Source organism: Elephas maximus, chromosome 26 (assembly GCF_024166365.1).
Source record: "Elephas maximus indicus isolate mEleMax1 chromosome 26, mEleMax1 primary haplotype, whole genome shotgun sequence".
In the NCBI taxonomy this organism is placed as follows: Eukaryota; Metazoa; Chordata; class Mammalia; order Proboscidea; family Elephantidae; genus Elephas; species Elephas maximus.
The window spans coordinates 35395193-35408803 of record NC_064844.1 but is presented as its reverse complement, the minus strand read 5'-3'; the positions used below and the strand labels follow the sequence as shown (position 1 = coordinate 35408803).

Genomic DNA, 13611 nt, shown 5'->3' with positions numbered 1-13611 from the left:
CGTCTGGGCCTCTCAGTGTCTTCAGTGTTACAGGCCTTGACCTGTGCTACAGGTCTTTTAAGATGTTCATTGCTTCTTCTCTCTTCTTTCTTCCTTCTTATTCTTCCTGTTGCTTCTCTTCCTGCTTCTTTCTGTCTCTGAAATCTCTGTGGGGTTGGCTGCTTTTATCTACAACTCCTTGTCAATTCAAGGCATGGCCCTCCCACCAGGACCATGAACTGACTGATCCCCTCTCAGTAGGCCCCAGACCTCATTTGCATAGTAGGTATGATGGTTAAGGCTGTGTGTCAACTTGGCTGGACCATGATTTTCAGTGTTTTGGCAGTTACGATAAAGTTTGGCAGTTGTATGGTGTTGTGATCACTTCCATGATGAGATTTGATGTAATGCGATTGCCTCCATGATGGGATCTGCTGCAAGTAGCCAGACAGTTGAAAGGGAGTTTCCTTGAGCATGTGGCCTGCATTTTATATAAGTGGACATTCTGGTAAGCCTTGTGGGTTTTTCCTTACTCTGGATCCTGCAGCTGGCTCCTGTTCATCTGACCTCTGTTTCTTGGGACTTGAGCTTGCAGTTTACCTGTGATCTTGCTTGCTGATCTTGGGATTTGTGAATCTTCGGAGCCTGTGAGCAAGAGCCCTGCTCTCTGACCTGCTGATCTTGGGTTTGCCAGCCCCTGCGGCCACCTGAATCAGGAGAAACCTCTATCCTGACAACACAGATTTGGGATGTTCCAGCCTCTACAACCACCTGAGCCATTTCCTTGATATAAATCTCTCTGTATATATGTTTATATGCTTTTGTTTCTCTAGAGAACCAAGCCTAAGATATTTGGTACCGAGAGAGGTTCTAGAGAAACAAAATTATAAGGATGAGTTTTCTAAATTGGTTCTCAAGTTTGGTTAGTCTTAAAAATGTGGATGGCTTTGCTTCCAGTAGTAAAGAGGGCACCGCAAATCCATGGCACGAGGCAGCGAAACAAATATGCAAAATATCACCACTGATAGGTATTGGTGAAAGATGAGGCCTGGGTGATTGCATGTGTGATGTCTTTCTACAGCTTTGTCATAATGAGAAGTATAAGGAAGCTGGTTGGTTGGTCCTACTTTCACTAAACAAACTGGTGAAAGAAAGAGATGAGCTCAAGGGCTTCAGAGTCAAAGTTCAAGTGCCACATGGGACCTCCACTTGTGTCTTGAGAGAAGCCTTATTTGTTGTAGTGACAGAATTGATATTGCTGAAAACCAGACCTAGGGTCTTATCATAAGAGTGGCTGAATTACAACGCCAACTCAATTGCCAACCTCGGGAGGTGTCTGAAGTTAAAGTGAGGGCATTGATTGGGAAACAGTGGGATCCTGAAACTTGGGATGGGCAGATAATCAGGAAGCTGGAGACGCTGAACCCTTAATTCCATTGAATCATTCCTGCAAACAGAACCAGCCCTCTCACTCCCATCTGAAGAAATTATTCCATGTTTGCTAAACCACCCTCCTCAGTGAAACCATTAGCCCCTTCACCTCCTTCTAATGAAATTAACACAGCTGAAGAGCATTTGTATGAGTCATTGCCTGGGGCATCACCCGAGGCAGATGCTTTACAAGACAGTGCTGAGTGTTCTCAAAACACTTGCCCACCACCCATCTTGGCCTCTAGACCTATAAAAAAAAAAACTAGACTTAAGTCCCAGAGAGCCCCAAAAGGTGAAGTACAAAGTGTGTCCTAGGAGGAAGTATGCCACACTCCAAAAGAACTACTTGACTTTTCTAATATTTACAAACAGAAACCTGGGGAATATATGTGGGAATGGCTATTAAGGGTATGGGATAATGGTGCAAGGAACATAAAGATGGATCAGTCTGAGTTTATTGATATGGACCCGTTAAGCACAGATACCTTATTCAGTGTTTCAGCTTGAGAGGTTAGGAAAGGATCTAATAGTTTATTTTGTTGGGTCACTGAAACATGGATTACACCGTGGCCTAGAGTAAATCAAGTTGGAGTACCAAACCTGCCTTGGTATGCTTTAGAAAGGCTTGGGGAAATTGTCATGCTAGAGCGGATTTATCAGGTTAGACCCACAGACCCACACATGGAATGCACAGAGGACACACCTTTTAACACAACTGTGAGGAACAAATATGTGAAGGGAGCCCCAGCATCCTTGAAGACTTCTGTGATAGCTATTTTATGTAAGTCAGACTTGACAGTGGAAACTGCCCTAACTAAATTAAGACATCTAACAACGATGGGGCTCATTGGACCTCGTGGTTGTAGGGGCCAAGCAGTGGAACTCAGTTGACAAAGACAAGGTGGGCATGGTTACTGTGATAGTGAAGTCAAAGCAGTAATCAGAATAGTCTGACTCATACAGATTTATGGCATTGGCTACATAGTAATAGCATCCCTATGAGTGAAATAGATAGGAAATTTACTAAATGTTTACTTGATCTGTACAAGCAGAAGAATTCTAGGTCAAGTAAACAGAAGTCTAACTTGAATCACCAGAATAGAGAGTCATGGCCCCTCAGTCAATTCACAGACTTGAGCGAGTTTAAAGACCCACAACACCTTGAATGAAGGGGAGGCTAAGTCCCCTTGAGGAAAGACTCCGCTGCACTGCGAAAAACTTATACTGTTAATCTTTCTCCCAGCCTTACCCAAAGGGATGTACGGCCTTTTATATTTGTGACTGTTCACTGGGGAAAGGAAATAACCAGGCTTTTCAGGGATTACTGGATATGGCTCAGAACTGACACTAATTCCAAAATGTCACTGTGGCCCACCAGTCAGAGTGGGGGCATTAGGAGGTCAGGTTATTAATGGAGTCTTAGGTTATGTTCTCTCCCAGTAGGTCCAGTGGGTCTCTGTACCCATCCTGTAGTTTGATTTCCCCAGTTCAGGAATGCATAATTGGAATAGATATACTCAGCAACTGGCAGAACCCCCACCTTGGATCCCTGACAAATGGAGTAAGGGCTATTATGGTAGGAAAACCCACATGGAAACATTATAACTGCCCCTACCTAGGAAAATAGTAAACCAACAGCAATACCGCATTCCTGGAGGGATTACGGAGATTACTGCCACCGTTAAGGACTTGAAAGATGCAGGGGTGGTGATTACCACCACATCCCCATTCAACTTGCTTATTTGACCTGTGCAAAAAACAGATGGATCTTGGAGAATGACAGTGGATTATTGAAAACTTAACCAGGTGGTGACTCCAATTGCAGCGCTGTTCCAGAGGTAGTCTCATTGTTTGAGCAAATTACTACATCTCTGGGAATCTGGTATGCAGCTGTTGAGCTGGCTAATGCCTTTTTCTTCATACTTGTTTTGAAGGACCACCAGAAACAGTTTGCTGTCAGCTGGCGAGGCCAGCAATACACCTTCACTTACCTGCCTCAGGGCCACATCAACTCTCCAGCCCTATGTCATAATTTAGTCTGCAGGGAACTCAATTGCTTTTCCCTTTCAAAAGATGTCACACTGGTCTATTACACTGATGACATTGTGCTGATTGGACCTAGTAAGGAAGAAGTACCAGTGACTCTGGACTTACTGGTAAAACATTTGCATGCTATAGGGTGGGAAATTAATCCCACAAAATTTCAGGCGTCTCCCACCTCAGTGACATTTCTAGGAGTGCAGTGATGTGGGGCATGTCAAGATATTCCTTCTAAAGTGAAGGATAAGTTATTACATTTGGCTCCTCCCAGAACTAAAAAGGAGGCCCAATGCCTTGTGGGCCTCTTTGGACTTTGAAGGCAACATATTCCTCATTTGGATGTGGTATTCTGGCCTATTTATCAAGTGACTTGAAAAGCTGCTAGTTTTGAGTGGGGTCCAGGACAAGAGAAGGCTCTGCAACAGGTTCAGGCTGCTGTGCTAGCTGCTCTGCCCCTTGGGCCATATGATCTGGCTGAATCAACGTGCTTGAAGTGTCAGTGGCAGATAGAGATGCTGTTTGGAATCTTTGGAAGGCCCCTATTGGTGAATCACAGCACAGACTCTTAGGATTTTGGAGCAAAGCCCTGGCATCCTCTGCAGATAACTACTCTCCTTTTGAAAAACAGCTTTTGGCTTGTAACTGGGGCTTAGTAGAGACTGAACACTTAATCATGGGCCACCAAGTCACCATGTCGCCTGAGCTTCCCATCATGAAGTGGATGTTGTCTGACCTGCAGATTCATAAAAGTTGGACATGCACAGCAGTACTCCATCATCATGTGGAAGCTGTATATACAAGATTGGGCCTGAGCAGGACCTGAAGGCACAAGTAAGTTGCATGAAAATGGCCCAAATGCCCCCATGGTCTCCACTTCTGTCATGTTACCTTACATCTCCCAGTCTGCACCTGTGGCCTCATGGGAAGTTCTTATGATAAGTTGACTGAGGAAGAGAAAACTCGTACCGAGTTTACAGATGATTTTGCACAATATGCAGGCATAATTGGAAAGTGGACAGTGGCAACACTATAGCCCCTTTCTGGGACCTCCCTGAACAACAGTGGTGAAGTGAAATCCTCATAATGGGCAGAATTTCAAATAGTGTACCTGGTTGTTCACTTTGCTTGGAAGGAGAAATGACCAGATGTTCAATTGTATACTGATAAATGGGCTGTGGCCGTTGTTTTGCCTGGATGGTAAGGGACTTGGAAGGAACATGATTAGAAAATTGGAGTCAAGGAGGTATGGGGAAGAGGTATGTGGATAGACCTCTCTGAATTGCCAAGGAAGTGAAGAGCTTTGTATCTCATGTGAATGTTCACCAAACGTGACCTCAGCAGTGGAGGATTTTAACAATCAGGTGGATAGGATGCCACGTTTTGTGAAAACCAGTCATTGCCTTTCCCTAGCTTCTCCAATCATTGCTCAATGGGCTCATGAACAAAGTGGCCATGGTGGCAGGAATGGTGGTTATGCATGGTCTCAGTGACATGGTCTTCCACTCATCAAGGCCAGCTTGGCTACAGCCACTGCTGAGTGCCGAATCTGCCAGCAGTAGAGACTGAGTCCCCAATAAGGTGCTAATCCTCGAGGTGATCAGCCAGCAGTCTGGTGGCAAGTTGATTACATTGGACCTGTTCCATCATGGCAAGGGCAGTGTTTTGTTCTAACTGGAACAGACACTCTGGATATGGATTTGCCTTCCCTGTTTCTTACAAAACTACCATCCGTGGACTTACACAAGGCCTTATCCACCCACCATCATGGTATCCCACACAGCATTGCCTTGTAGCAAGGGACTCGCTTCACAGCAAATGAAGTGAAGCAGTGGGCCCATGCTTATGGAATTCACTGGTCTTACCATGTTCCCCATCCTGAAGCAGCTGCCTTGATAGAATGATGGAATAGCCTCCTAAAGACACAATTACGGTGCCAGCTAGGTGGCAATACCTTGCAAGGTTGGGGCATTGTTCTCCAGGAGGCTGTATATGCCCTGAACAGAGTCTGTTATATGCTGCTGTTTGTCCCATGGCAAGGATTCATGGGCCCAGTGCTCAAGGGGTCGAAATGGGGTGGCACTACTATTACCCCTAGTGACCTACTCACAAATTTTTGCTCCCTGTCCTGCAACCTTGTTCTCTCTGGGTCTAGTCTTTATTCCAAAGGGAGGAATGCTCCCACCTGGAAACATATCACCCATTCCATTGAACTGGAAGCTAAGAATGCCACCTGGCCACTTTGGTCTCCTTATGTCTCTGGATCAACAGGCAGAGAAGGGAGTTACCATACTGGCTGGTGTGACTGATTACCAAGGGGAAAGCAGACTGATGTTATGTAAGAGAGGTAAAGAAGGGTATGCCTGGCATGCAGGAGATCCTTTTAGGGTGTCTCTTAGAACTGCTATGCCCTGTGATTAAAGTCAGTGGAAAACTACAGCAACCCAATTCCAGCATGATTACTAATGGCCAAGACCCTTCAGGAATGAAGGTTTGGATCACCCCACCAGGCAAATAACCACGACCAGGTAAGGTACTTGATGAGGGCACAGGGAATACAGAATGGGTGGTGGAAGAAGGTAGTTCTAAATACCAGTTACGACCACATGACCAGTTGTAGAAAATAGGACTGTAATTGTTATGAGTATTTCTGCTTTGTATGTGTGCATCAAATATTTTTGTTTTCTTCACTTAGAAAATACAAAATGTGTGATGGGTTGAATTGTGTCCCCCCAAAATATGTGTCAACTTGGTTAGGACATGTGTGGTTGTCCTCCATTTTGTGATTTTCCTATATGTTATAATCTCTGCCAGTGATTAAAGAGGATTAGGGTGGGATGTAACACTATTGCTCAGGTCACATCCCTGATCTAATGTAAAAGAAGTTCCCCTGGCTTGTGGCCTGCACCACCTTCTATCTTACAAGAGATGAAAGGGAAGCAAGCAGAGAGTTGGGGACCTCATACCACCAAGAAAACAGCACCAGGAGCAGAGCACGTCCTTTGGACCTGAGGTTCCTGTGCTGAAATGCTCCCAGACCAAAGGAAGATGGATGACAAGGACCTTCCTTCAATGCTGACAGAGAAAGTCTTCCTCTGGAGCTGACTCCCTGAATTTGGACTTGTAACCTACTAGACTGTGAGAGAATAAATTTCTCTTTGTTAAAGCCATCCATTTGTGCTATTTCTGTTATAGCAGCACTAGATGACTAAGACAAGATGTAAACAGGGCTAGTGCATTTTCCATTGTATGTGTGTTGTATCATGTTAGGTACAAGTATGACTTTATAATTGTATTAAAAAATTATGTATGGTTTAAGGAGATGTGTACAGGTGTCAAGTTGACAAGGGTGGACTGTGATGGTTAAGGCTGTGTGTCAACTTGGCTGGACCATGATTCTCAGTGGTTGGGCAGTTATGATGTAGTTTGGCAGTTGTATGCTGTTGTGATCACTTTCATGATGAGATCTGATGTAATGTGATCACCTCCATGAGGGGACCAGCTGCAAATAGCCGGTCAGTTGAAAGAGAGTTTCCTCGGGCATATTGCCTGCGTTGAATATAAGTGGACATTCTGGCAAGGCTTGTGGGCTTTTGCTTGCCCTGGATCCTGCAGCTGGCTCCTACAGCTGGCTGCATTCATCTAATCTCTGTTCCTTGGGACTTGAGCTAGCAGCTTACCTGTGGTCTTGCCTGCTGATCTTGGGATTCGTGCATCTTCGGAGCCTGTGAGCAAGAGCCCTGCTCTCTGACCTGGTGATCTTGGATTTGCTAGCCCCTGTGGCTACGTGAATCAGGAGGAGCCTCTCTCTTGACCCACAGACTTGGCATGTTCCAACCTCTATAACCGTCTGAGCCGTTTCTTTGATATAAACCTCTCTGTACATATATTTATATGCTTAACTGGTTTTGCTTCTCTAGAGAACCCTGTCTAAGACAGTAGGCTACAGACATTTCACTTGCATAGTACATTGACCAATCCCTGCATACCAATCATAGGGCAGACCAAAAAAGTATTAGAGGGCCATACAAGAAGTATCAAGCCAAGTTGTTTACAGTTTATGCAGGAAATGTAGCAAACTCTCTGGAACCAAGGCAAAAGTCTGCATTTCACCACACACCTCCACCTTCCCTGAATCTTTATGTCAGGGTGTCCGCAGTCATTTTGGATGTCTAAAGCTCATTCCCTAGAAGATTTCTTTAGGAAGGACTCAGGAACAGTATTTCTTGAATCCTTGATTGTTGAAATCAGTTTATGGTCATTATACATGATAATCAGTTTGGCTGGATATAAAATCCTTAGCATACATTTTGTTTCCTTGAGTTTCTTAAATATATTACTCCATTTATCTCTGGTATCAAGCTTTTCTGTGATAAAGCCTGATGACAGTCTCTTTTTTTCCCCCTTTATATGTGACTTTATCTTTTTGCCTGGATACCCAAAGGATTTTTTCTTAAAGTCCAGGAATTTTACCAGAATATATTTTTGTATTGGTCATTTTGGGTCAATTATTTCAGGTACAAAGTGTGTCCTTTCAATATGTTGTTTCAAAAACTATTTTCAAAAAACATTCAGGAAAGGTTTTTTTTAGTTATACCAAAAACCTACTGCTGTCGAGTTGATTCCAACTCACAGCGACCCTGTAGGACAGAGTAGAACTGCCCCAGAGTTTTCAAGGCTGTAAGTCTTTACCGACACAGACTGTCACATCTTTCTCCTGTGGACCAGCTGGATGAGTCAAATGCCCTCCTTTCAATTAGCAGCTGAGCACTTTAACCACTGCACCACCAGGGCTCCTATAGTTTCTAATACTCTGTTTTCTTGCTTTGGTTTTCTTTGGGAAATTACATGCATGTTGGATCTTTGCTTTACTTTCATATTTGCTATTTTCTCTCAAGTCCTTATTATCTCTTCATTTTCTTTGACTTTTGAAATTTTTCTTTTCCTCATTTATTTCTCTATAAGTCTATTAGTTATATTTATTTGTTTTTGTATTCCTTCTAGTTTAGTCGTCATTTCTGAAGGCTAAACAATTATTCTTTTATTTCTAATTCTCTTTTAATATTCTGTCATCTCATTTCTGAGGTTTTCTAATTCTGATTTATGTGGTTCTTATTTCTTTTTTATAGTACTTTAGATGAAGGTTTACAGAACAAATTAGTTTCTAATTAAACAATACACATAACTATGTTGTGACATTGGTTGCTATGTGTCTTATTTCATGTCTTTGGTGTATTTTGACATAGTAGCTACAGTTTTCATCTGTTTTGTATGTATATATTTCTGGTGATCTTTTATTATCTGTTCCATATTCTCTTTTTCTTTTAAGTTTGTGTGGGATTTGACTTCAGTCTTTTTCTGTTGTTTATTTTTAAGTAAAATTATTTTTCCTGGGCTTTTAAAACATGAGTGGTTTAGGGTAGTATGTCTAAATTTATGGCTCTAGAGCTCCTTCTGATGATGATTCTGTGAAGTGGAAGTTTTTTCTTTCTCCAGGCTCTGTTCCTCTCCCCCATTTTTATCTGAACCTTCTGTATACTTTGTCTCTACTGTGCTGCTCAATTTGAATTCTATCTCCAGTTGTTTCTTCTTCGAATGGGGCTTTGTCCTGGAAGGGTGCTTTGCCTAGTTACTTTTGAGATTTCATAGGACTCAGACTACTCCAGCTCTTCAGACCTTATTACATACCCATTGTACTTACCCACTACTGAAATGTACAAACCCCCTCCTACTTTCAACTGCTGTTCTCAAGTCAGCTGTCCTAGAGTTCCGTTAAGTACCTGTCAGCTGCTTTGGGTTTTCAGGTCAGGCAGATACCTGTTGCCTTCTCCTGTTTCCTTTTGCACAGATGCTGATACTTTGCGGGCTTAAAACTTGTATTTGGAAGTTCCTGGGGGTGTTATGTTACCCAGTTTTTTGTAGCTGTTGTCCATAGGTTTTTGGTTTTGCTGTCCTAGTTTCTGTTTTTATGAGGATATTTGAGTGGGTCAAAAACTACTGCCTCTGCTGCTATCTTCCAAGAATCCCAACATAATTTTTAGTGGATGCAGAATTTTCCATTATACGAATATATCATAATTTATTTATTCAGCCTCCTACTGGACATTTAGTTTGTTTTCAGTTGTCCTATATAAACAGGAAATGAACATTTTTATAGACTGATCCTTGCACATATCGGCGATTATTCCTTATGATTAATTCTTTAATACACTTTCTTTTTCATAGCAGTTTTAGGTTTACAGAAAAAAGGATTAAATTTTACAAGTAGTTTTTGTGAGTCAAAAGATATTCACATTTTTCATGGCTTTTGCTGCAGATTCCAACTTGTCCTCCAGAATGCTTGCTTATACCAATTTCCATTCCCCCAGTAGCGGAGTTCATTTCTAACCATTCTTTTAATTGTATTGATGATATTAATAAGTAAGGAAGTGTTTATTAAGCTGGGTGCCTTATAAACACGAAGAATACAATCAGCTACTCAGAACTTGGCCATCTAGAAACAATATTTTGAAGTCCCAAAAATAGATGTCACAAAAGCCATACACTAATGTATGCACCACAATCATAGGAAACTGTTCAAGCTAGTATTCAGATATGCTTTCCACATATTATAATTACTTTGATTTCTAAATTACACTGAAAGGGGATACAATATCTTTTATCATTTTGCATAGTGACACTTAAGAGATAGTTGTGACAAAAGGGAGAAATCAAAGATGACTTGGTTTCTAGAAGGCATGTGTTACCTAAAAGTAATAAACTAGAAGTCAGATTTAAGCAATATAGAAATTTTCTCTATCTCGTAATTGACAATAGCTCTCTTATTACTGCTCAATATTTAGCTTCCAAATCATAGATTCAGGCACAATGTAACTAACACAACTTTTTGGCCAATACAGGTGCAGTTTATACTTTGTTATAATTTTTTTACTTTTGAAAATCTGAGTTTATCTAGAAATCAACATGGAATGTCTGCTGTATATTTCTTCTGAAAAGAATTAGCCAATAAAAACCTTATGAGTAGCAGCGGAACATTGTCAGATATAGTGCCAGACGATGAGCCCCTCAGGTTGGAAGACACTCAAAAGAGGAATGGGGAAGCCTGCCTCCTTAAAGTAGAGCGGACCTTAATGACATGGATGGAGTCAAGCTTTCAGGACTTTCATTTGCTGATGTGGAATGACTAAAAATGACAAACAGCTGAAAACATCATATCCATTAATAATCAGAACGTGGAATGTACAAAGTGTGAACCTAGGAAAACTAGAAATCGTCAGAAATGAAATTGAACACATAAAGATCGATATCCTACGTTAGTAAGATAAAGCACTCTGATATTGGCCATTTTGAATCAGACAATCATATGGCCTACTATGCTGGGAGCGGTAAAATAAAGAGGAATGGTGTTCCATTCATCGTCAAAAGAACATTTCAACATCTATCCTGAAGTACAGCGCTTTCAGTGATAGGATAATATCCATACGCCTACAAGGAAGACCAGTTAATAGGATTAATATTCAAATTTACTCACCAACCACTAAGGCCAAAGATGAAGAAATTGAAAGTTTTTACCAACTTCTGCAGTCTGAAATTGATTGAACATTCAATCAGGATGCATTGATAATTACTGGTGATTGGGATATGAAAGTTGGAAACGAAGAAGGATTAGTATTTGGAAAATATGGCCTTGGTGATAGAAACAATGCTGGAGATTGCATAACAGAATTTTGTAAACTAATGACTTATTCATTACAAATAATTTTTTTCAACAACATAAATGGCAACTGTACCCATGGGCCTCGCTGGATGGGATACACAGGAATCAAATCAACTACATCTGTGGAAAAGAAAGTTGGAAAAGCTCAATATCATCAGTCAGAATAAGGCCAGGGGCTGACTGCGGAACAGACCCATCAATTGCTCATATGCAAGTTCAAGTTGAAGCTGAAGAAAATTTAAATAAGTCCATGAGAGCCAAAGTACAACCTTGAGTATACCCTACTGAATTTAGAGACCATCTCAAGAACAGATTTGAGGCATTGAACACTAATGATCAAAGACCAGATGAGTTGTGGAATGACATCAAGGACGTCATGCATGAAGAAAGCAAGAGGTCATTAAAAAGACAGGAAAGAAAGAAAAGATCAAAATGGATGTCAGAAGAGACTCAAATTAGCTCTTGAACGTCGAGTAGCTAAAGCGAATGGAAGAAATGATAAAAGAACTGAACAGAATATTTCAAAGGGTGGCTTGAGAAAACAAAGTAAAGTATTATAATGAAATGTGCAAAGCCCTAGAGTTAGAAAACCAAAAGGGAAGAACACAGTTGGCCTTTCTCAAGCTGAAAGAACTGAAGAGAAAATCCAAGCCTCGAGTTGCAATATTGCAAGATTATGTGGTCAAAATACTGAACGATGCAGGAAGCATCAAAAGAAGTTGGGAGGAATACACAGAGTCACTACCAAAAAGAATTGGTTGATGTTCAGTCATTTCAGGAGGTGGCACGTGATAAAGAACCAATGGTAGTTATAGAAGTCCAAACTGCACTGAAGGCACTGGCGAAAAAGAAGTTTCCAGGAATTGATGGAATACAATTGACATGTTTCAACAAACAGATGCAGTGCTGAAATTACTCATCTGTGCCAAGAAATTTGGAAGACAGCTACCTGGATAACCAACTGTAAGAGATCCATATTTTTGCCTATTTCAGAGAAAGGTGATCTAACCGAATATGGAAATTATAGAACAATATCATTAATATCACATGGAAGTAAAATTTTGCTGAAAAGCATTTAAAAGCAGTTGCAGCAGTACATTGACAGGGAACTGCCAGAAGTTCTAGCTGGAGTCAGAGGAGGACATGGAATGAGGGATATCATTGCTCATGTCAGATGGATCATGGTTGAAAGCAGAGAATACCAGAAAGATGTTTACCTGTGTTGTATTGACTCTGCAAGGGCACTTGACTGGATGGATCGTAACTAATTATGGATAGCATTGTGAAGAATGGGAATGCCGGAACATTTAATTGTGCTCATGGGAAACCTGTACGTAGATCAAGAGGCAGTCGTTCAAACAGAACAAGGGGATACTGCATGGTTAAAATCAGGAAAGGTATGCGTCAGGTTGTATCCTTCCACCACACATATTCAATCTGTATGCTGAGCAAATAATACGAGAAGCTGGACTGTATGAAGAAGAACGGGGCATCAGGATTGGAGGAAGACTCATTAACAACCTGTGTTATGCAGATGACACAACCTTGCTTGCTGAAAATGAAGAGGACCTGAAATACTTCCTGATGAAGAGCAAAGACTGCAAGCCTTCAGCATGGATTATACCTCAACATAAAACAAAAATTCCCACAACTGAACCAATAAACAGCATCATAATAAACAGAGAAAAGATTGAAGTTGTCAGGGATTTCATTTTACTTGGATCCACAATCAATGCCCATGGAAGCAACAGTGAAGAAATCAAACAACGCATTGCACTGGGCAAATCTGCTGCAAAAGACCTCTTTAAAACAAACATGTCACTTTAAAGACTAAGGTGTACCTGACCCAAGTCATGGTGTTTTCAGTCGCCTCATATGCACATGAAGGCTGGGCAATGAATACGGAAGACCGAAGAATTAAGTCCTTTGAATTATGGTGTTGGCAAAGAATATTGACTATACCATGGACTGCCAAAAGAATGAGCAAATCCACCTTGGAAGAAGTACAGCCAGAATGTTCCTTAGAAGCGAGGATGATAAGACTTAATACTTGTTATTAGGAAGGACCAATCCCTGGAGGTAGACATGCTTGGTAAAGTAAAGGGTAAGCGAAATAGAGGAAGACCCTCAACAAGATGAATTGACACAGTGGATGCAACAGCGGGCTGAAGCATAACAACAATCATGAGAATGGTGTAGGACCGGGCAGTGTTTTGTTGTTTTGTACATCGGTTTGCTATGAATTGGAACTAACTCAAGGGCACCTAAAAACTACAACTGTACATTTTATTTAGATAATATTATATTATTATACAAATATACAAATTTGTATACTATACAAATATTATACAAATATTTGTATTAAAATATTTAAATATTATCATTCAAATAGAAAAATTAGAATTCATGGCTAAGTCAAAAAGAAGTCCTTAATAATTTTACAATCT

The 13611-nt window shown here is 41.1% G+C and overlaps 1 protein-coding gene across 5 annotated transcripts in view; it reads left to right on the top strand.

Moving 5' to 3' along the window:
- The window catches only part of SLC30A6 (solute carrier family 30 member 6), a 62326-nt gene that overhangs the window by 43771 nt on the left and 4944 nt on the right, over nt 1-13611 (top strand). The window contains exon 15 of one of the 5 annotated variants that reach the window (XM_049870407.1): nt 3345-4183. The exons of the other annotated variants lie outside the window; for them this stretch is intronic. Coding sequence (XP_049726364.1) covers nt 3345-3656 — 312 coding nt within the window. The 3' untranslated portion in view covers nt 3657-4183. Of the gene's footprint in view, nt 1-3344; nt 4184-13611 lie in introns of those variants that run through there. 5 annotated transcript variants of the gene reach the window in all.